This window comes from Gopherus flavomarginatus, chromosome 4 (assembly GCF_025201925.1).
Source record: "Gopherus flavomarginatus isolate rGopFla2 chromosome 4, rGopFla2.mat.asm, whole genome shotgun sequence".
NCBI classification, from domain to species: domain Eukaryota; kingdom Metazoa; phylum Chordata; order Testudines; family Testudinidae; genus Gopherus; species Gopherus flavomarginatus.
The window spans coordinates 132,135,604-132,160,173 of NC_066620.1; the positions used below are offsets into that span (position 1 = coordinate 132,135,604).

The window sequence follows — 24,570 nt, forward strand, 5'->3', positions numbered from 1 at the left end:
CACTGTCAGAAGACAGATACTGGGCTAGATGAACCTTTGGTCTGACCCCAGTATGTCCATTCTTAGGTTCTTACAATATGCACAAATCCTGTTATATCAAAAGGAGCTTTCTAAACACTTCAATCCAAGCGCACCAGTGTAGATGAAACAAGTTTATTAACAACAGAAAGATAGATAGATTTAAAGTGATTACAAGTAATACCTAACTTAACAAGCTAAGTGAATTCAAAGCAAAAGTCTCTCTCACCACATGTTCTAGCACAGTGGTCACCAAGATTGATTGCAATCGACTGGTCGATCCTAGAGGATCTCCCTGTCATTCGCGATCTCTGGCAGCGCAGCGTGGCTATCACTAAGGCAGACTCCCTGCCCACCCCAACCCCACACCGCTCCTGGAAGTGACCAGTGCAGCCTCATGGCTGGGGGGCAGGGCAGGAGTTTCCCTCCATGCGCTGCTCCTGCCTGCAAGCACCGCCCCCACAGCTCCCAACCGCTGGGAGTGTTGCAGGGGCAGTGCAGCGCCACATGCCCCTAGACTCCTCCAGGAGCTGCAGTGGTGTGTTGGCTCCTTCCAGGAGCAGTGTGGGGCTGGGGTAGGCAGGGAGCCTGCCTTAGCCTCGCTATACCACCTACTGGGAGCCGCTGGAGGTAAGTGCTTCCCGGCAGGAGGCCACACCCCAAGCCCGACCTTGAGCCCCCTCCCAGAGCCAGCACCCTGTACCCCTTCCTGCACCCCAACCCCTGCCTCAGCCCTGATCCCCTCTCAGAGCCAGCATCCCATAACCCCTCCTGCACCCCAAACTTCACCCTGAGCCTCCTCCCGGAGCCAGCATCCTGTACCCCCTCCTGCACCCCAACACTCTGCCCCAGCCCAGAGCCCCTTCCTGCACATACACTCCCTCCTAGAGCTTACACTCCTCACCCCCTCTTGCACTCTACCCCCCTGCCCTAGGCTCAGACCAGGCCCCCTCCCACACTGCGAACCCCTTAGCCCTAGCCCAGAGCCCGCCCCTCCCGATCCCCAAACCCCTGCCCCAGCCCTGTGAAAGTGATTGAGAGTGGAGGTGAGTGAGCGATGGACATGGGGGGGATGAAGTGGGTGGAGCTTTGGAGAAGGGGTGGGGCCTCGAGGAAGGGGTGGAATAGATCCTGGGTTGCCCTTAGATTCAAAAAGTGATTTGGGGCATAAAAAGGTTGAAGACCACTGTTCTAGCACGTTTTTACTGGCTGAATTCCTTTCTGCCGAGATCTCTCCCCAGTCCAAAGATGCTTCCTTTTTCCTTAAAGTGCTGTGCATAGAGATGAAGCGAGAGATACCTTGGGGCATCCGTTCCCCATTCTTATATCTTTTTCCTCTTCTTTGAGAATTCTCTCCAGCTGGGGTTCAGGAGACAGAAAGTATGTGGGGATGGGAACCTCTATCTGTTTCTTTGCCAAAATGTAAATTTCTAACTCTCACCTTTTTCTTGCCAAAGACTGGCCACTTAAACAGGTAATAGCCCATTTGATTTTGTTGACACCTGGCTTTGGTGTCAGTTTGCCTTTTGTCTCTGAGGAAATGGTTTGTGGCTGCTTCCCCAGCTATGGACCTTAGTAACATCATACTGTAGTATCTTGTAACTTTAAATACAATATTGCCACACACATTTTACCAGGACAGTAAATATCAGGACATCATAAGTTTTCAGATGATACCGTAGAAGGCCTACTTTGTACAAAATTTATCATAGTCTTGAAAAAAGGGTGGACGCAGGGATGCACTGTCACACCCACGTTCCCAGATCATCCCAGCAATAACTCATCTCTGCCCTAACTATTCCTTTGAGAGTGTTATGTAATCTCTTTCTGAACATGTCCAGTGATGGCACTTCAATGACCTTTCTTGAAAGACTGTTCCAATGCCAACTTGCTCTGTTAAAAAATGTTTTATTATATCTGATCTTGATGTCCCCCTCTTTAGTTTGAGGTCATTAACTTCTTGTAATGCATCCTTGGGCAACCTTGAATAAATCTTCCCTTGCTATCGTTTCTGTGTATGGTGCTATTAAATTTCCCCTTCTTCTTATTTCTTTAAACTGTATAAATTACAGTTCCTTAACCTTTCCACATTCTTCTTTTTATCCTGTAAAACAGCATCTATCTCTTTAAAAAGCAATAAAAAATTTATTTTAAATATAAATTTGTGTCATTTTTCATTCCCTCAATCTTTCGAGAGTTTAAATTAAAACTGGATACAACTGGTTCTTGTAAGTGGAAAGGGATTTTTTACAAAGTATTATCCAAGCCACTTCAGTTTTAATAAAAACAACTCTGCTATCATATCTTTTTTTATAATCATTATTATTATTGTCATCTATTTGCAGAACCCAAATGTGAAGTCTGCATAGTCAGGATAGTGGATGGATCAGAAGATTGGTAAGGTTGGGATCCAGAAACTTTAAGATTTGGGTAGCTGGTCTATATTTACCCCCAGATTGGTGGTAACCAAAAATTTTGCCATCCAATGGTTGTTGAGAGAAATGACTCTCAACTTTTCGAGACTACTATACCCCTTTCAGGATTCTGACTTGTCTTGCATACCCCCAAGTTGCACCTCACTTAAAAACTGTTTGCTTACAAAATCAGACATAGAAATACAAGTGTTACAGAACATTATTATTAAAAAATTGCTTACTTTCTCATTTTTACCATATTATAAATTGATTGGCATATAAATATTTTACTTATATTTCAATGTATAGTATATAGAGCACTATGAAGTCATTATCTGTATGAAATTTTAGTTTGTACGGACTTCGTTAGTTCTTTTTATGTATCCTGTTGTAAAACTAGGCAAATATCTAGATGAGTTAACCCCTGGAAGATCTCTGCATACCCAGGAGTACATGTATCCCTGTTTGAGAACCACTAGTTTAGAGGCCTTTATAGTAAGAATTGGTGGCCCTCAGTGTATTTCCTGATGCACAAGTGCCCAGAGTACAAAATAATACCAACATTTTTACAACCTTTTTGGCAGTCTTAGCAAAAAGGTTGAATGAAATGTAGACCATAAGGAAGTATGTGTAATGTAAATAAGCTGTGTCTTCATAGGAAGAAAAAAGATGTTTTTACATCAAGATAACTATCTCAGAGTAAAATCCTAGAGGAGACATGGCACTCCAGTTTTTAATGTCAAGCTCGTCAAGGTCAACCCCAGGAAGAGGAAACAGGGTTGATTTCAACTAGCTATATCAAGATGAAAACTACTTGTGTCTTGTCCCCACTAAAATTTTACTTTGAGAGAGTTATAATGTAAAAAGAAACTTTTATTGCAGTGAAGACAAAGAGGCATTGATGGCTGCGATACAATGTTATGAAGTTAATACTACAGATATACAATTTAAGGGCCCAATTCTGTGAAATGCTAAGTACTTCCTGTGAAGCATTAAGGCCTCATCATGTTCAGTGAGAGCTGGGGAAGCTCCGCAGCTTGCAGGGTTACTTCCTAAAAAAGATGTTATTGGGTATTCAGTAACTACTGCCAAGTTCCCTCCTCTGGGTCTTGCGAGATGTCCACTGTCACGTGCAGGATGGTGGTGGGATCGTCACTCAGTATGGCATCCAGTACAACATAAAAGCAGCAGGTCTGGGGATCAGCTCCAGATTTTCTGTTGGCATCACTTATTTTTTGAGAGGGCTGCCAGAGTACCTTCCCCTTCACCTGGCTTTGCTGCTTATCTGGGTGGTTCCCGATGAGTTGCTTCATGCGCTCTGCAATGTCCAAATATACATCTTTATTACTGTGATTATTTCTCATCTGAGCTTGCACTGCTCCTTCTCTCCTAGGGTAATCAGGGTGAATGAACAGATCAGGTAATCATACATCCCCTGTCGCCCATTCCCAGCTTCTGGCAAATAGAGGCTAGAGACACCATCCCTGCCCATCTTGGCTAACAGCCATTGATGGACCTATCCTCCATGAACTTATCTAGTTCTTTTTTGAACCCTGTTATAGTCTTGGCCTTCACAACATCCTCTGGCAAGGATTTCCACAAGTGGACTGTGCATTCTGTGAAAAAATGCTTGCTTTTTGTTTGTTTTAAACCTGATGCCTATTAATTTCATTTGGTGACCCCTAGTTCTTGTGTTATGAGAAGGAGTAAATAAACATTTTTTTTATTTACTTTCTCCACACCTGTCATGATTTTATAGACCTCGATCATATCCCCTCTTAGGTGTCTTTTCCAAGCTGAAAAGTCCCAGTGTTATTAATCTCTACTTATACGGCAGCTGTTCCATACCCCTAATCGTTGTTGCCCTTTTCTGAACCTTTTCCAAGTCCAATATATCTTTTTTTTTTTGAGATGGGGTGACCACATCTGCATGCAGTATTCAAGATGTGGACATACCATGGATTTATATAGAGGCAATATGATATTTTCTGTCTTATTATCTAACCCTTTCTTAATGATTCCCAGCATTTGCTTTTTTGACTATTGCTGCACATTGAGTGGATGTTTTCAGAGAACTGTCCACAATGATTCCAAGATCTTTCTTGAGTGGTAACAGCTAATTTAGACCCCATCATTTTATATGTATAGTTGAGATTATGTTTTCCAATATGCATTACTTTGCATGTATCAACATTGAATGTCATCTGTCATTTTGTTGCCCGGTCACCCAGTTTTGTGAGATCCTTTTGTAGCTCTTCACAGTCTGCTTTGGACTTAACTATCTTGAGTAATTTTGTATCATCTGCAAATTTTGCCACCTCACTGTTTACCCCTTTTTTCCAGATCATTTATGAATATGTTGAATAGGACTGGTCCCAGCACAGACCACTGGGGACACCACTGTTTACCTTTCTCAATTCTGAAAACTGACCATTTATTCCTACCCTTTGTTTCCTATCTTTTAACCAGTTACCGATCCATGAAAGGACCTTCCCTCTTATTCCATGACAGCTTACTTTGCGTAAGAGCCTTTGGTGAGAGACCTTGTCAAAGGATTTCTGAAAATCTAAGCGCACTATGTCCACTGGATCCCCCTTGTCCACATGCTTGTTGACTCCCCCCTCAAAGAATTCTAGTAAATTGGTGAGGCATGATTTCCCTTTACAAAACCATCTTGACTCTTACCCAACAAATTATATTCATCTATTCGTCTGACAATTTTGTTCTTTACTATAGTTTCAATCAGTTTGCCTGATACTGAAGTCAGGCTTACCGGCCTGTAATTGCTGGAATCACCTCTAGAGCCCTTTTTAAAAATTGGCATCACATTAGCTATCCTCCAGTCATTTGGTACAAATGTTTATTTAAATGATAGGTTACAAACTACAGTTAGTAGTTAGTAGTTACAGTTAGTAGTTCCGCAATTTCACATTTGAGTTACTTCAGAACTCTTGAGTGAATACCATCTGGTCCTGCTGACTTACTACTCTTTAGTTTATCAATTTGTTCCCAAACCTCCTCTTATGACACCTCAATCTGAAACAGTTCCTCAGATTTGTCACCTAAAAAGAGCGGCCCAGGTCTGGGAATCTCCCTCACATCCTCAGCCATGAAGACCAATGAAAAGTATTCATTTAGTTTCTCCACAATGGTCTTATCATCCTTGAGTGCTCCTTTAGCACCTTAATTGTCCTGTGGTTCCACTGATTGTTTAGCAGACTTCCTGATTCTGATGTACTTAAAAAAATGTTTTGCTATTACTTTTTGAATATTTGTCTAGCTCTTCTTCAAATTCCTTTTTGGCCCTCCTAATTATGTTTTTACACTTCATTTGCCAGAATTTATGCTTATTTCTATTTTCCTCATTCAGATTTAACTTCCACTTTTTAAAGGATGCCTTTTGTCTCTTACTGCCTTTTTTACTTTGTTGTTTAGCCATGGTGGCACTTTTTGGGCTCTCTTACTATGTTTTTTAATTTGGGTTATAAATTTAAGTTGAACCTCTATTGTGGTGTCTTTAAAAAGTTTCCATGTAGCTTGCAGGGATTTCACTTTTAGCACTGTACTTTTTAAAGTTCTGTTTAACTACCTTCCTCATTTTTGTGTAGTTCACCTTTCTGAAATTAAATGCTACAGTGTTGGGCTGCTGTGGTGTTTGTCCACCATAGGGAGGTTAAATTTAATTATTTTATGGTCACTATTACCAAGCGGTCCAGCTATATTCATCTCTTGGACCAGATCCTGTGCTCCACTTAGGACTAAATCAAGAATTGCCTCTCCTCTTGTGGGTTCCAGGACTAGCTGCTCTAAGAAGCAGTCATTTAAGTTATCAAGAAACTTTATCTCTGCATCTCGTCCTGAGGTGATGTGTACCCAGTCAATATGGGGATAGTTGAAATCCCCCATTACTACTGAGGTTTTTTTGTTTTTATAGCCTCTCTAATCTGCCTGAGCATTTCACAGTCACTATCACCATCCAGGTCAGGTGGTCGGCAATGTTCCCTCTAATTTTTTCCATCCATGTGTGGAATAAATTTTGTTATATGTACCGAGGTATTTGCCTATATGCGCCACCTGTAGAAACACAAAAATCTAGATATAATATATATTTTTTAAAAGTTACCATAGGGATAATTACTCCAGCCAGGACAGGTTGGCATTTAAAACTCAGTACTCAGAGAATTACATTTAAGTGGAAGAGAAATAGAAATTATGAAATGCATAGACCAGTCCAAACACTAAAATAACACTTTGAAAGAATAAAATTACAGAGAATATATATGCATTGCAGGAAATACCAAGAATAACAATAATACAAGTATGTGTTGGGAGGGGAGTGCAAAAGAGACTCTGTGTGTGTGTGTGTGTGTGTGTGTGTGAGAGAGAGAGAGAGACACTTTTGTAGTTTAATAAATTTATTTTTGCTTTATCTAAACCAGTGCGTGAAAATTATAACTCGGGGTAGGAAGCCATTTTATATTCCTCTCCACATTGACGGAGGAAGTGAATTTTATGATCTTATGCTGTACTGTTCCCTGTGAAGTGCAGGACCATATAATTTTGAGTTTATACTCCAGAGTGGGGGTGTGCCTGAGGAGCTAGGAGGTGCCCTAGCTGAAGCCTTCCCATGCAGGGCCTGTCAAAGAGCCTGCCTGCATGTAACTGCAGCTGGGTGTATCCGTACCTGTATGTATGCTGATGAAAGTACAGGCTGAGCCTGGAGGGCTTGTCAGCTTGTCACAGCAGTACAGTGTAAGAGAGAGCCCAGGCTGATGGATCAGGGGAGGGTCAGTGGTACCCCAGTTCCAGGTGGCACCCCAGAGGAAACCCATCACAAAAGTATACTCTGATGTTTCTTGGGAACTGAGAACATTACTTGTGTGGCACTCTGCTGGTGTTTGGTCTCTTGCAAGGTTTAATTAATTTAGCACCACTACAGAACAAACCACTAGATAGCTAATTATGACTCCTTTTACAAATTTTAAAAAAAATAGTAGATTGATATTAGCAACTAAATAATTTTGGTAGTTTTTTTCTTTTATGTATGGAAATCTCTCAGGTATTTTTCGCTATAAATTTTTTTTTCACATTACAGATTCCAAGCATGTGTCTATTTTGCATCTGTCTTTCAAGCTATCTCATGTGGCATTCATTACTTGGCTTCCGTATTCATGGCTGTTACACCTAAATTTGTATGCAGTGTCCCTGGAAATGTGACTAGTATACTGTTCAGCAATTCCTCTAGTTCAAGAATAGAGGATATTTGGACACTGTGGACATCAACAAAAGATTACATTGTGGTCCAGCTGGAAAATGGAGAAATTTGGGAACTTGATCAGTGCAGCAGGTCCAAGCGGGAGAGCAATTTGTATCTTGCATATGAATATAGTGGCAACAAGTCTGTTTTTTCTTGTTCTGATGGATATATCTATGATCAAACAACATGGAAGAGTACCATTGTTACAGAATGGGATTTGGTCTGTCACCGGGAATGGCTTGCAAAATTAACTCAGCCCACATTCATGCTTGGAGTCCTGTTTGGAGCAGTGATTTTTGGAGATATGGCTGACAGGTACAGTGCCATCCTCTTAATACTGTAGTTTAAGAGTGCAATAACTCTGTATGTGCCTAAATGCTTTGCTCTTATATGAGATATTAATTTAAAAGAAGTTTAATCTAATTGTCGTTTTATTAACAAATGTGTTCTTCAACATAGCTTATATTTATCTTTCTCTGATACAGATGATTTGTGTTTTTCTATCAGAAAACTTAAAAAACTGTTGATAGAATTTTTTTTTAAATGTCATGCATTATATCATATGTAGGCCCTGATGCAGCGAGCTACCCCATATATGTGGCACCTTGTACCTAAACATAGCTTTCTGCAGGATCAGGGTCATAGTGAGTTTCCCTGGTCATAGTTCCTCCTTTCCCTCTACCCATTCTCCTCATCTTATTTATAATAAAAAAGAGAAATGTTTGTGATGGATATGATGAATAGTTAAACCTATGCTGTAAGGTTTAAAAAAAAATTTTTTTTAAACAAATTTCCTGACCTCTGTCATTACTACTACTTTATGGGACTGATGCAAAGACTTGGGGATTTGAATTTGGTTCTGTATGACTAAAACTAAAAATCTACTCTATTTTTCACCATTATTGGTTTACCCTTTTTTTTTTTTTTTTTTGGCATTTCAGTCTGTATGAAGGAAGAAAATAGACCAATCAGTTTCCCTTTAGTTTGCCGTCAGTTTCACTTCCTCCAGCAGTAGTATAAAATATTTCAGTTTTCAACACATTATGTAAATACATAAAGAGAAGCTTATTTTTTCAGTTGGATTTTATAAAAGTATGGAATTGGTTCTCTTAATCTAAGGTTTTGTAAAACTTTAATACAAAACCTGAATTTAGAACCTAAATTGAACCGATAGTGTCTCTTTAAATCAGTTATAATATTTTCAGTTAATATGCAGACACAGATAATGACATAAATCTCAGTTAGATTAGCTCAAGCTCTGGACAGCCATTTAAGAGAATAAACATATTGTATTTATGGAGTTACAACAAAAAGTTTTACATCTGAAAGTTATTACTATCTGGCAGCTTTTGACTGGTGGGAAATAAGTTGGTAGTTTCAGTCCAGTTTTCAGTCAACAGATGTTCCCAGCAGAAGAATGACCACAGCAGAACTAATTAGCATATCCGCTGAGAATTTTGGCAGAGATTAAGGATTGAATGGGCACGAAGACAACTACCTCCTCCATTTTTCCAAGGCCTGGTCTTTACTACATAGTTAGGTGGACATAAGGCAGCTTACATTGATCTAATTATGTCAGTGTACACACTACAGTCTTGCTCCCGACAGTGTAAGTGCCCTACTACATGGACATCATAACACCAGCTCCATGAGAGGCATAGGGCTTAGGCTGGAGTAGTTAGGGAAACGCTGTGTCTGTGCAGACACTGCAATACTTAAATCCACTGTTGGCTGTCTTGTCAGTTTCAGGGTTCCATGCTGGAGCCATGAAATTGACAAAAAAAGCCAGGCAGTTAGAACCCAGCTGCCCCATTTCCCCGCTCGCAGGCGAGCTGTGCTCGCCTGGCTCCCCCGCTCTGGCTGGGAGTGGGGACCCCTCCCCTCTTCAGTCGGTGGAAGTGATCCTGGTGAGGATGCGCACCACCGACAGAAGGAGGGACGTGGACCACCACAGTAATTACTGTGGTGGCAGCTCTAAATTGACCTAACACCTGTCGACTTAAGTCTGTAGTGTAGACATACCCTAGGTCAGGGTTGAAGCACATTGGCAGGGCATTGTAGGGAAATTTGCAGTGCAGCTGTCTGGGCTATATCTGTTCTGTAAGACGTCACATTCCAGTATTATTTTAATGTACCAAATTCATGTGCAAAAAACCCAAAACCGACCCCAAACCCAAATCTCCAAAAGCTGCTGCTGCTGAAGATAGAAATAATACATCTCTACATCAGAGAATAAAAATGAAACAGTGCCTGTTCCTTATCTAGTCGACACCTGAAACATACTCTTTATTAATGAACATTGTTAAACAAAATAGGACAGAGGTAATCTATAAATAGATTTTATATCTGTTAGAGTTTGTTTTCTCTTCAGTTGAATTTATTGGTGTTGACTTCTTCTGGTTATTTGTTTATATACAGCATGTTCTAGTAGATCAACATGTTTTCTACCTGAGATGATATGGAAACTGGAGAAACAAATTTAGGATTCCTTTTATGTTAAAGACCTTTGTTTCAGAATGAGGAATGACACATAATTTAAGACCTGGCTTGTAATATTTATAATAAGAAGCTAACATTTCACATAATTTTATTTTCCTGCTAGTGTACTTATTATATATGTGACATTTAACATAGGTGGGCATTCCTGGTAGTGAGTTTGTGTGTGCATTTATGAAATCAGAGAATTCTGAGGAAGTATCTGATTACCATTTATTAGATATTTTATCTTCATATAATTCGGAGGAATTAAGGTAAAAAAACTTTCATTGGAACCCACATTATATTTTGAGATAGTAAGAGATAGCATGAGTTATTGCGTGCTAACCTGTGCTGGAACACATTCAGTAGCTGTTACTTAAAATGTCCAAGAAAGAGAGAAATAGAATGGAGTGAATCTGTGGAAAATGGCAAATTACAGATGCAGAAGTTAAATGTAAAGCTCAATATGAACATACATAGTGCCCTTTTCTATGGAGACCTTTCCTTTCAGTCATGGAAAGTCAGGTGGAGCTCCCTTTCATCAGTGCTACTTTTAAAATGGCCACAATGATAGGTACAGAAAAAATAAAAGTTTTTCTCTCACCTGGAGAACAATATATCAGTGCTAAGATCAAACCTGGGGCTACTGTGGTAGTGCAGTGCCCTAAATACAGCACTCGTAATACTTTTCATATTTACTATAATTCTTATTGGTAAGATTTCCAAAGTTGCAGTTGCTTTTTAGTACAATATTTATCACATGCCACCCCATTGTTCACTCTGTGTGTTTGTTCTATCCTTCCCTCACCTTGTGTCTATCTTATATATCTCCATTATAAGCTTTTTGAGGCAGGGATCCTCTACAGCTCTGTGTTTGTACAGTGCCTAGCACAATGGGGTCATGTTCTTGGTTGGCCCTCAGGCACTCTCATAATAAACATGGTTAGTAATAAGAAATAATTATGATGTTTTTATTGTAATGTGCAGAGTGGGAAGACGGTATATAATGTGGTTCACAAGCACTGGTCAGTTTTTATTTGGCATTGCAGTGGCGTTCACATTTGACTACTACAGCTTTGTGATCATACGTTTTCTCCTTGCTATGGTAAGTATAGATGTTCATCCTAATTCTTTTTAAATGCAGTTTCCTAACGTTTCTCAGGAAAGCCCTCCATAATTTCTCCCTATTCTGTCCCTTCTCCAGTTTTTAAAAGCCTCATGTATTGCCACAACACTCTCTTTAGCAAAGGAGTGAGAATCCGAACACTGCTGCTTCTTCACCCTTCAGTGCCCTTTCTCTTTGTTTTAACCAGAAAGGGTGCATATGAAGCAATATTTGGTGCTTCCTTCATCAAGGACTGACGATGCTTCTTTTAGCACAGTCTCAACCCCAGCTAGACTGGTAGTTAGGTGAGAGACAAAGTTTGAGTAGCAAACTCTGGTTCCTGCATAGCAGCTTGCATTGCATTGTTATTTATGGTGTATTACTAGAAATAGACTTTATTTTTGTTAAAATATAGTCATGGTTTTACCTCAGCTATGTTCATGGGTAGGGGATAGTTGCCCTTTTTTCTGATATGCATCTTTTCTGTCTTTTAAACTACATCTAAAATGCTGGATACATGTGTAAACAGATAGGCTTGGTAAACATTCTAAAAGCTTCTACTATACTTGTGTCTATGTGAGCATATATAATTTTTTAGCAATCAGTTTCAAATTGCTACCCTATATACTTTTTGTGGGCTTGGCAGTTCATAGCCCTGGTGCCTCTGGGCTTGCTTAATCAGTTATGAATGTAAAAAATTGCTTGAGCCCCAGCACCTCTTTCGCTACAAATTAAACACTGACAGTGATGTCAACAGGAGTCTCTCTGGGCATTGGATGAGGTTTGAGGGAGGTTGAGGGGGTTTATAAATGGAAGTGCTAGAGATTAAGACTCTGATCAAACAAACAGACCCTGCATGGGCACAGAGTCCCACTGAACTCACTCTGCAGAGGCCTAAGTATCTGGCCACAGGGATCCACTTACAGGACTGGGGCTTTAAAACCCTAATTTTACACCATTGAAATCAATGAGGGCGTTCCAATTACCTTCAGTGTGCAGGATCAGATCTTAAAGGATTATTTAGATGGTTAAGTATAATGCATATATATTTTTCACTTTTATATGGGACCTTATTAATTGGCATTTTTATAACTGGAGATTTGATTAATCAAAATATATGGGAAGCATCTTTAAAAACACACAATTAGAAAATCTAAAGTTTTCAGATGTCTAAAGCACTAGATATCTGCAAGAGAAATAGAAACAAGTACATTCACTAAATAAATACTTTAATGCAGAACCTTAGTATGGTTAGAAAACTTATGGGAGCTTATAGAAGTGTAAGGAAAATTCTCTTTAAACTTCGTAAAATATGATTTAACAGGTGTGATGAGGCAAGGCCAGAGGGCTACAGTAAAGTAGTGAGGAACAGGTATGTTAACCCCAGGCTGAACAAATCCTTGGTCCTATGGTAACCAAATGGCAGTTGCTCCAGGTTAATCAGGACACCTGGGCCAATTAAGATCCTTCTAGAAGGCAGTGGAGACAGCTAGGTTGATTGGGACACCCAAAGCCAATCAAGGGCTGGTTGGAACTAGTTAAAAGCCTCCCAGCTCCTCAGTGAGGTGTGGGTGTCAGGAGCTGTGCTGTTGGAGGAATGAAGCAGTATGAATCCATATGAGGTGTAAGGAAGGAGATATTGAGTAAGGGCTACTGTGGGGAAGTGGCCCAGGGAATTGTACGTGTCCTATTTCCAAAAAGTCAGCTATCATGGCTGCTAATTTTAGGGTCCCTGGGCTGGAGCCTGGAGTAGAGGGTGGGCCTGGGCTCCCCCCTCCCTGATTAATCACTGAGACTGGGAGACAACAGAGACTGTGTGAGGGAGGATTGGTTCTCCTCACCTCTGTTGTTGGCTTATGATGAAAATGGCTCCATAAGCTGTGACCCTTGCCTCTGAGATAGAAGGGCTATGTGGACAGAAGGGCTATGTGGACCGTCACAGTGAGCCTCTGAGGCTAGCAAAAATCTGCCAGGAAATGCAGGAACCATTTAGTCAAGGACAGAACTTTGTTGCACAGGGTAATATACCAAGGGGTGGAATTCAATTATTTTGAAATATGCAGTTCTGTAGTATGCAGGTTATTATGCTTAAAACTAAAGCCAAGATTTTCAGAATTGCTATTGGTTTTGGCTGCTTCAATTTTTCTAGTGTCCAACTTGTTTCACCTTCAAGGGGCCTGATTTTTAAAGGCTTTTTAAAAAGATACTACACACAAAGGTATCCAAAGTCACTAGCCATTTCTGAAAATCGTGACCTGATATTTTACAGGTCTGAAATTAGTTTTGGCAAATGTTGATTGTTTTTTTTCCAGGATTACTGTTGCTCACTCTCATCATATTCCAACACAGGGCAAGTTAGGGGGCTCTTAAGACTTCCAGCATAAACAAACATGGAAGTATTAGCCACCTGTTTTTGGTGTTGTCACTCAAATGGAATAGACACAAGCTTTTCTCTGTTTTTTTTCCCCTCAGGTTTCAAGTGGCTATCTGGTTGTGGTTTTTGTTTATGTGACAGAATATGTTGGCATTAAAGCTCGAACATGGGCATCCATGCATGTCCATGCTTTTTTTGCTGTGGGAATCATGGCTGTGGCACTGGTGGGATTTTTGGTGCGGACCTGGTGGATATATCAGATATTCCTTTCCATAACAACTCTCCCCTTTGTCTTGTGCTGCTGGCTGCTCCCAGAGACACCTTTCTGGCTACTGTCAGAGGGAAGATACGAAGAAGCACAAAAAGTAGTTAATATAATGGCGAGGTGGAATAAAGTAAGCATGCCTTGTAAAATCTCTGAACTGTGTTCAGTCCAACAAGATGATCTAGTCTGTTACAGAACAGGTGGTAATGACATTTCTACGGCGAAGAAGCACAGCATCTTAGATCTGTTTTATAATTGGCACATTGCAAGAAGGACCATTACAGTCTGGCTGATTTGGTTCACTGGAAGTCTAGGATACTATGTATTCTCCCTGAGTTCTGTCAATCTTGGAGGCAATGAATATTTAAATCTATTTCTCATAGGTAAATATCTGATATATTTTATTCTGCTTATAACAGAACTAGAACTTACAAATTATAAATGTCTAAAGATCTAACAGTCAATTTCCTGACCCTCAATTACCTGTACCATCACCAACCCCATTTAAAATTGCAGATTTAATTCTTGTCAACTTGAAATGTAGTTATTTTACAAAAGCAAGCTTAGAATATGTTAAGGTACTATATTGTCCTTGACTTCTCCTGCCAATTTTCCTGCTTGTAAAACCACATTTTCCTATTTTTTTAAATTTTCTTTCTGCCTGGTTGTTCTGTGAAAGAACCACACAAACAGGGAAAATTGACTAACAGTACAGGGGAAACTATTAAATTGATTAAATACTATCCAAGTAAACACACTGAGAAAGAGATTTTCTTTACTCTTTTTTTTAGTGATGATAATATTAGATAATACTGGTAACACTAAGCTCATAATTTTTAAGTTTGTTAGAAATGTGTTGTTTTAAATCTAAGGGTCAATGTTTCTTCAAGTTAGTCTTTAATTTAATGTGGTTGCAAATTTTCTCTTGATAAAATTGGTCAGCACATAATGGGGCTTGATCTAAAGTCTTTTTAAGGTCGCTGGAAAGATTCCCATTGAGTTTGGTGACCTTTGGATCAGGCTCCAGTCCTGTAAAGGACTTAAGCACATGCTAGCTTTAAGCGTATGAGTAATCACAATAAAGTCAATGTGACTATTCGTGTGCTCATAAGCACTTTGAAGGATTGGAATACTAGTGAATTAATTTTAAGTATTATTACATGTTAGTAACTTGACTGTTGTGTTGAGAATAGGATGCTAATGTTGCTAAAATAACTGTTATGATACAGTACTGTAAATAAATCACTGTGTTAGCAAATTTCAAAGACATTTTCTTTGTCTTCTGTGACCCACCTCCTAAGGTCCAAGAGCCCAGGCTCCAGCCTGAGGCTGACATCTACATTGCAGTTAAACAGCCCCTTAGCCCAAGCCCAAGTCAGCCTGTGGGTTTTTTATTGCAGTGTAGACAGACCTGTGCAGATATATCTCCCCATCATAAAGGCAGCTGCAGCTGCCTTGTGCCTTATAGCCTCTTTCCCTTATGGATTTCTTATTCCCCACCACCACATTTATGCCAGTGTAAGCCCTCCACTGACATTTTTGCCACCAGAGGTTTTATCCCAAAATATTGGTGAAATACATCTTTCACCTAATGCCTATATCTTTTAAAACCAGTTTAACCACTAGACTGACTAAATGCTCATAAAAAGCAAATCAGAATTATTTTTAAGTGCATTTGCCATCATTATCATGGATTAAAACCAGATAAATTCATAATGACAGGTGCCGTGGAGCTTCCTGCCTATGTCGTTGCTTGCATTGGGATGGACAAACTGGGAAGGAGAAACACATTGACTCCATTTCTTATATCAAGTGCAGTGATCTCTGCTTTGATTATGCTGATCCCTCAGGTTAGTCACTTAACATTTAAAATGTACTTATATTGTGGGGAATCCGAGATACGTTAATGCAACATCTCTTTCTAAGGCCTGAGATTAATTAAATGTAGTTTAGAAATGAAGCTGGATTCTTTTTACAGTAGATTTTCCATATTTTTGTTAAGGATTCCAAACTAGCATTTTTAGCTCTTAATTAAACAAAGGGTTGGAAATAAGCTGATTAGTAAACAAAACAACCTACTGCCATTATTTATTGGTGGAAATAATCAGAAAAGTATGGAATAAGTATTGCTCTCTCTTTACAGAAACATCACAGTTTACAGTCTAAATTTTTCAAAATAAATGAATGGCATTGAATTTGGAATGGTGAAGTTTTCTGGTGCTTTATATATTTGTGCTCTCTTTGAATAGGATTTCAGTATATTATCTGTCTTAGCAAATATGGCTGGAAAGTTTGCAATTGGCGTTGCATTTGGCCTCATTTACCTTTACACGGCAGAACTGTATCCAACAGTTGTACGGTAAGAACTTTAAAATAATTTTGCCATATGTTTTTCATTATTTTGCTATTTCTTCCTTTCATTTGTTATGCTTTTGGAGCCAAATCCTGCACCCACTGAAGTCAATGGTAGTGCTCCAAGTGACTTTGCTAGTGTAGGATCAGTCTCTTTTGTTACAGAATTCTCTGGTTTTGGCTCTGCAGTAAATGCATTTATTTTCTGTTCCCCTCTACATAGACTGGTTCCACAGAGGTACGGGAAAAATGCTCCGTATTCTTAGTATTCAGTTCCCTTTTTCTGAATGTTCATGGGCATTAAGAATATGATTTATACTGAATGTTCAATATACTTTTTATTCTATTTTTGTAAGCAACCAAGTTCACTGTAAGATAAATTTAGATTAGCATAACTGTATTTTTATAAGCATCTGTGCATTTCTAATCCATTGCTATGTATATCTGATATCACTCTCATTGGGCCTTGTGTTGTCTTGTCTTACCTCCAGGTCACTTGCTGTAGGAAGTGGGAGCATGATGTGTCGTGTAGGGAGCGTAGTTGCTCCTTTTTGTGTTTACCTGACTAGTGTGTGGATCTTCATGCCCCAGGTACGTGTTTGTTTTGATAGTCAAAAAAATTATCCATTTTACTGAGACTTAAAGTTGAAGTGCAGATATGTTCAAAAGGAAAGTGAGTTAAATATTCTCATTTGTAATTTAAATTCTGTTTTTTAGCTATCTATTTTTAAGTATACAAATCTGAACACAGGAGTGAGCCTTTGAGGCACTGAAATCTTCTTCTGAACAGTTGATATTACAGGCACTTTAAAGAAGACAGACGTATCTTGTATGCATTGAATACTGGTATAAAATTGTAACTATCTTTTGTATGACGATGTACTGTATCATTCATGTATCAGAGGGTTAGCCATGTTTGTCTGGATCTGTAAAAGCAGCAAAGAGTCCTGTGGCACCTTATAGTCTAACAGACGTTTTGGAGCATGAGCTTTTGTGGGTGAATACCCACTTCATCAGATGCATCTGAAGAAGTGGGTATTCACCCACAAAAGCTCATGCTCCAAAACGTCTGTTAGACTATAAGGTGCCACAGGACTCTTTGCTGCTGTATCATTCATGTAATTTGGAGTAAGTGTCTCATTCCTAAATTGCAAGTGTTCTATTTAGTCAAGATCTTGATTGATGGCAACGAGAAAAGACAGTTGCTCAATCTCCTTTTGAAGAAGCAGAATAACCTAACACGGATGATGGGGGAGGGAGCAAACATTAAATCCTGCTGATGACAAGATCCTCCATCTCTATCAGTCAAGTGAAGCATAGATGCCATGTTAGATCACATGAGAGGAACTGGAGCCCTCTATGGAGAACAAGCCTAGCAAATCTAAGCTTTCATGGACCACCAGCCTAACTATGATCAAAATATCCTCCTGATATGGAGTGCTAAAAAGAATAAGGACAGAAGCAGCCAAATAGTGGGGCAGTGAGATGTTGAGGTGGCATAGATGGGGTAGTCAGAGTATAACCAGGTGAGAAATAACTCAAGAGGTGACTGCAGAAGAAAATGATGCTATCATGATGCTCATTAGGACTCTGACAATCAATAAACCTTGGATTCAAGAGACATCACCTTTTTGTAGGTGGCTGCAACCTCATTCCGTCATGTGATCCAACAGTCATCTGTAACTTTAACTGTCCCATGAAGATGAGATAGGGCAGTTACTTTGTAGAAGAAATTGGGCACTTCCTTAGCGTTATGTGGATTTTGGAGTTCATTTTGTCCAAAATTATTTTTAACAGTATAGTTATATTCAATGCATACAAGTTATCCCCTATTCTCTTTATGAAATCTATTATGTGTGCTGCACAGAAATTCTACAATTGCTTAATCTTGCTTTTTCAGAAAGGGTAAGTTTTTAGGTTCATATACATAAATGGTTAGGAACCTTATATTGAGGAGTTAAACTGATAATGAGCTTATTTTACTTTTTTTTTCTACTTTGAAAAAACTTTACAACTCACCTTTAATATCACAGCTTGTATGTAAATTACAGATGTAAAGAAGGTGAAAGCGTATTGGCCTCAATTTTCAACCTCTCTTCCCGTGTTTCTGGTTTTGTGCACACACACACAGAGTTAGGTTTTCCTACAAAGGTAGAATAGTGTCCATTTGATTTTAAAAATATAAAATCTACATTTGTGAATGCTAGAGACTGGTTTGAGAGACTGTCTGAAAACTTGGCCCATTATGTAAGTAACCTATGTTCAGTGTTTTAGGATTCATTTGTGATGGTGGGAAAGCAGAGTAGGAATGAATAAATAAACTTTCTTAGCAAGCACTCATCACACCAAAGAAATGAACCCAGAAAATACATGAAAAACAAAATCTGAAGAGCACAGTAATCATGGGAGAACAGTCTCCTTTGTCTCTTCTTTACACTAGCAGTGATAAGGTTTATCTGTTCAGAACTCCTGCAGTTAAAACAGCTGGAGGAAAGTTTAAACATTTGAGAACACTGTAAGTGGCACTGCAAATATGGACAACTCTCAGTACACTAAAAACACTCACAGTGTGAAACTTTGTTACAATAGTGACTGTAAATGTGTGTTTTCATAACAAACTTCTACCATCAAGCATTTGTAAGTTCACTAAAAACTTGGCCTTGGGCTGACGCTTATCATGAAAGGTCTCGCTAACACATTTTTGCATAAAATTTTTTAAAAAAAATCTGACAGGTTATGTTGAAACAGTATATTGTTTATGCCACACATCCTGTATTCCGTTAAGTTCTTATTGTTACTCGTCTTCACCATAACTCATTAGTGGCTCTGTCTCCCAAGAGTAATGCAAACCATCCCAAAGAATGCCACTAAATCTTAAATACCCGCAGTTCTCTTGTTCATGCCACACATTGTAGAGAATTTGTGGGTTTAAATTAAGGCTCCAGTTCAGTAAAGCACTTAAGCTTGTGCTCTAGTGTCATGAACATCAAGAGAACTTAGTTAGTAAAAGTGTTTATGCTAATAAATTTTTATTCCATAGTCATTGTAAATATTTAAGGCATATAATATGTATGAGACATATCAGCAATCCCTGCATTATATGAATAAAAACAATACACACAAAGGCTTAAAACATTTATTATGAATAAGCAGAAGACCAGATTGTGCATTAACCCCTCCGCCCATGTAATCTCACTGGTTTCAAACAGCACCATATGTAGCCTCTCCCCCCAAGAATTTGGAACAAATAACAGTTACTTAAATAATAAACAGTTCTACAGCTTGCCATTTAGATGACGTTTTAAATATCAATTCATTAATCATGAATCCAATATCATCCAATTTATTTTTCTATTTTATCCTGTCTAGGAAATACCTCAAAAATACTTTATAGGAAGAGAATGCTTTACAGCTCTGAGTACAGCAGCTCTCATATCAGTAGGGGAAACTGCCGCATGAGGATGGAATAGAGTAAATAGCTGACAGTAAAAGATAGTAAAGAGGAGTGATTATGCTTGTACAATAGTTGCAGTTAGGAGTGGAATAGATACATGCAGGGGCAGATTAGCGTATAGGCCCATGGGGCCTATGTCCAGGGGCCCTGGCCATTTCGGGGGCCTCAGCAGGATCATTGGAACTCCACCTCCCGCTCCTCCTCTCTGCCCCCAGGGCCCTACCGCCCTATTCCTCCTCATCCTTTTTCCTCCTGAGGCTCTGCCCCCTGGCTAGGCCAGACACAGGAGTTGTAGGATGAGCATGTTCCCTCCTGCCAAGCTTCCCCCCCCAGCCCCTCCCTTCCACATGGAGCTTCCCCCCCAGCCCCTCTCTTTCCCCCCCTCCCTCCTGCACAGAGCTGTCCCCACAGCCCCAATCTCTCTCCCTCCTGTGCAGAGCTGCCCCCACCAGCCTCTCTCCTTCCCCCCCTCCCTCCTGAGTGGAGCTGCCCCCTCCCAGCCACTCTTCTTCCCCCATGTTACACATGGGTATAGTAAAACACACAGAGGTTAAGTGAATTGCCTGCAGTCAAGCACAAAGTGAATCAAGTATCACTGCTAGTTAGAAAACTCAAAAGTCTAGCCTGCAAGTCTCCAACTCTTACCAATAGAAAATACTGTTTTAATAGAAAACCTCATGTCTCAACTATTACAATATTTGGCACTTAGGCAGAGTTTTCTGGCATAATGCTGTATTATGTGTGCAGACAGCTACAGCTGTCCACACTCACTCACCTGAAACTCAGGTTCTAAAACTACTGTTACAAGTACCAGCAGGGTTATTAATTCAAAACCAAACAATTTATTCACAACAAGAAGTTGGGGTGCCCAAGAGCAGCCCCCAGCCCATGTCCCTGCCCCCCCAGCATGCCATCCAGGACAGGTAGAGGGTCCAGAGCTCCCCACAGCAGCCCAGGTTCCCTGGGTGGCTTTTACTGTGGCTTGACTTGAGGCAAGGCCATGGGGGGGAAGAGGAGGAGCAGGGGGCGGGGCCCCATGGTGGGATGTCAGGGGAGTCCAATGTTCCTTGTGTCCAGGGCCCCAATAAATCTTAATCCACCTCTGGATAGATGTGCTTAATGGCGGGGAGAGGAGGGTGAGTATGATTCAGAATGAATTGGAGACTAACTGGAACAGTACGGAGGGATTTCAAAAAGCATTCAGCACTGGCCTACTCCTGTTCCCACTGAAATGACGGGAGCCTGATTTGCATTTATACTAAGACTCTTTTGCACCACAGTGGTGTTGTAAAGATGCTTTAAAGTGGGAGTACGTTTCATTTACACACACTTTCAGCCCTTTGCACTGTGTAAAGGAGCCTTAGTGCAGATGAGAATCAGGACCTAGAAATTTTACCATTGACGTCAGTGTGACCAGGAAAAGGCCAAACCTGAGCACTTTTGGAAATTCCACCTAAGAGTTTAAAGGCAAGATCTAAACAGGCAGTGTGTGGAGATTTCCAGACAGTTAGTGTGGCAACACAGGTCAGAATGACTCTAACTGTGGACAGTTGACTACAGGATAAGTGAACAATTTTCAGCTTTAAAAGCATCCATTGGATGCTTTTACAGATTGTGTTGTTTTTCTCAATTTGTTGTATAACAGTAACATTATGATGGCAGAAAAAATGAGGGAGCTGACAGCTCTTTTCAAGGAAAATATTGAAAAATATTAAAGATGGAATCTAGCAGTTAGTGTATACAATTAATCCTCCCCTTGAAATAATCACTTCACTCATGTCCCTCCTATAACTGTATACCTGCCTGCAGAGACCTACTCCAGTCTGGCATTCATTCCTGCTGTAGTAGTAATGTTAGCCTTCTTTTCTAATTCTTCACTGTAGAAATGTAACAGTTTTACTTTAATTGTAGGACATAGCATTCAACAGTATTTTGCTTAGTTTTTTACTCTTTTAGCTTCTGCACTCGATGTGAGTGTAAGAGAGAGAGTGTTTGAAACAGAGGTAATTCTGCTTCTCCCAGAAGATTGCTTAAGACAATTTGGTGGCTCTGGCCCTGGGGAATCATATACAGCTTGGTGTCTCGAACTGAAAATAACTCTGGTCAAGTTACTGCTGAGACTTCAATTTTGAAATCTCCTTTCTGACTTCCAAAGAGCTATTTTCATTTAGAATTAGATGATGGTTGCTTGGCAGTGTGCCCATATCTGTCTGAAGTGCTGTGTTATGAAAGTCATAGCCACAGCCATTTCATATGTTCTCTCTCATGTTCAGAGGGAAAGTATTAAACAAAATGGATCAGAGCTTGGGATCAGTACAGAGCAAGATGAGAATATCACAGTATCAAAATGCACAGCGTAACAGTTGTAAAACGGAAAAAGAAGCCTGCTAGAAATGGTGTATTAAAGACATGTATTTATTGAGAAGTAGAGTGAGAGCACAGGGAGCATAATGGGATAAGATTGAAGATTAGTGTGTTAATGCCTGTACAGTGCTTTGAAGATGTTAATTGCTAAGTATTATCATTCTTATTGAACAATAAAAATTAAAGAAAAGAGAAAAGAAGGAAGAATTTTTGAAATTACCGATTTGAACAGAGCAGTGATTTTCAACCTGTGGTCCACAGACTCCTGGGAAGTCTACAGACTGTCTCAGGGGACCATGAAAGGTGACTATGAAAATAAAGATTGAGATCCAAGAAGAGGCACTCCATTTTTCTGATGGATCAAAAGTACAGTATGTGAATTCTGCCACCTACAGGTCTGAACCTGAAAGTGGTGGTGGTGTCATAGAAGCCCATAGTTCAGCGCCGTTTCTCAGACTGCATCAAATGCCAGGCCAAGCACCTGCAACATTTATAGTTGAATTCTGTTCAGTCAGTTTTCAGTCTAAGACTTCTATGGTGAGAGTCTGCAGACCACAGGTTGAATTTCCACAGGGGTCTACCCCTCCATTCAGAAAGTGTTAGGGGTCTCCAAATGGAAAAAAGGTTGAAAACTACTGGTCTAGAGCAAAAAATTGATGGGAAACGATCTGTTGTTCTTTGGGAAGGCATCTTCCTGCATGTGTGCACCTAGCACAGTGGATCCTGATCCTGACTGTGGTCTTTGGCTACTACCACAATAAAATAAAATAAGATGATGATGATAATAGTACACTCTGAAATCACAGTGCACATACCCAGATCATAGACGCGATGCATGGGTCAGTTAGAAGCCAGGCCCCCATCAGCTTTCTCTCTCTGACTCAGGACGACATTCCTATTCAGAACAGCACAAAAGTATGTACTTAAGTCCATTCCTATGCAGGAAGATGCTTAAGTGCTTTCTTTCATCAGGATCTCTATGATCACAGTTAAGAGATCCTGACCTACAGCTTGCATTGGAGAAAGGTGCCCAAATACTATGATGATGGGTAGAGTAGGTAGACGAAGAGCCAGGTCTACAACTTCTTTTCCCCCCTCTGTGTGACAGCAGGGAAGTTGTAGTCCAATAAAAATGCTTACATTCATTTTACGTTTAATTGTACAATTACTTTTAAAACTACTATCAGCTAAAGAAAATAGGTTTTCAATGAAGTTGCATGCATTCTATTCACTTCTGCAAAGTTGTTCCAGCTTATACTGGAGCTGTATTTAGCTTGTTGTGTAAAACATTTTACTTGGTCTGTGTTAACTTTGCTGGACAATGTCATTTATTTATGTATTTAGTTTTGTTTTGTTTTTAGCGATTGCAGCAGGGAACATTTAAGACTTTTGATCTTTGGTTTTCATTGAAGTTCACTGTGTACCCAAATTTTAAAAGTATCTTCGCAAGCAAGACCAATGTTTTCCATGAAGCCAAAGACATGTTTATCTGTTACATTAATTGTTTATTTCTTCCAGTTGCTTGTTGGAATCATGGCCTTTCTGAGTGGAATGCTAACATTAATGCTCCCAGAAACTCTTGGAAAACCATTGACTAATACTTTGGCGGAAGCTGCAGAACTGGGAACAAACAAGAACAGCTGTTTGAGAAAATCACCCCCAGCACAGAGTGGTGCAGTGTTAGAAAAGCTAGAGATGCATAACCAAGAGTCACATGGCACCGATGAATAAAGCAACATCAAGATTGCTGTCACCCGTTTTAATCCTCATTAATTCTATAAAACCATTTGATTAGAGCAACCTGACCATGTTTTTAATGCACGCTTTTCTTAATTTGTATGCAATCTTGCCTTTTCTAAAGAGCAAATATTAAAAGGTCTGGTAGAAAAATTGAAAGGATTTTTAGAGCCATTCTCAAACTTAATCATACTTTTATAAATCTGGTTCATTTGCTTTGACTAGTTGGAGTGATTATTATTCATTTGGAAGATACCAGATTTTCCCGGATTCACATATTTCCTTTCACTGCTTTAGATTTTCTGCAGCTGTGCTGGTAATCTCATCATGAAATCCCCTGTCAATAATTGCCATATTACAACTGACAGACACAGACTTGTGACTTATTAACATGGTAAACTCAGGCACACGCTACTCATTCAACAGAAAAGGCTCTTAATTACTGTGAGAGGTTAAACAGAAGGATTTCTGTTTTTCACACTCTTCTGGAGAGACTACCATTGCTAAAAATGAAAATATTCTATGCAATGCCTTCTGACAAAAAAACATTTTTAATTTGCAGAATGTGCAAATGGTATGAATACTGTTCATTTTGTTTAATGTCAAATGTATTTTTTGTTGTTGATTCAGAGAGAAAACTGCTTTGGGACTCTGTTGCAGTATCAGTAAAGTCTATGTATACAGATAAAATCTGGTATTTTTGAAAACCTTATTCATTCCAGACTGTTACATTAAATGGTCATTTCTGTGCA

The 24,570-nt window shown here is 39.6% G+C and overlaps 1 protein-coding gene across 1 annotated transcript in view; it reads left to right on the forward strand.

The window, feature by feature from the left end:
• Positions 1-24,570, forward strand: part of SLC22A16 (solute carrier family 22 member 16) — a 48,390-nt gene extending 23,820 nt beyond the window's left edge. The window contains exons 2-8 of the mRNA XM_050951381.1: positions 7,528-8,004; positions 11,155-11,272; positions 13,745-14,294; positions 15,634-15,761; positions 16,161-16,270; positions 16,755-16,854; positions 23,600-24,570. Coding sequence (XP_050807338.1) covers positions 7,528-8,004; positions 11,155-11,272; positions 13,745-14,294; positions 15,634-15,761; positions 16,161-16,270; positions 16,755-16,854; positions 23,600-23,812 — 1,696 coding nt within the window. The 3' untranslated portion in view covers positions 23,813-24,570. The remainder of the gene's footprint in view (positions 1-7,527; positions 8,005-11,154; positions 11,273-13,744; positions 14,295-15,633; positions 15,762-16,160; positions 16,271-16,754; positions 16,855-23,599) is intronic.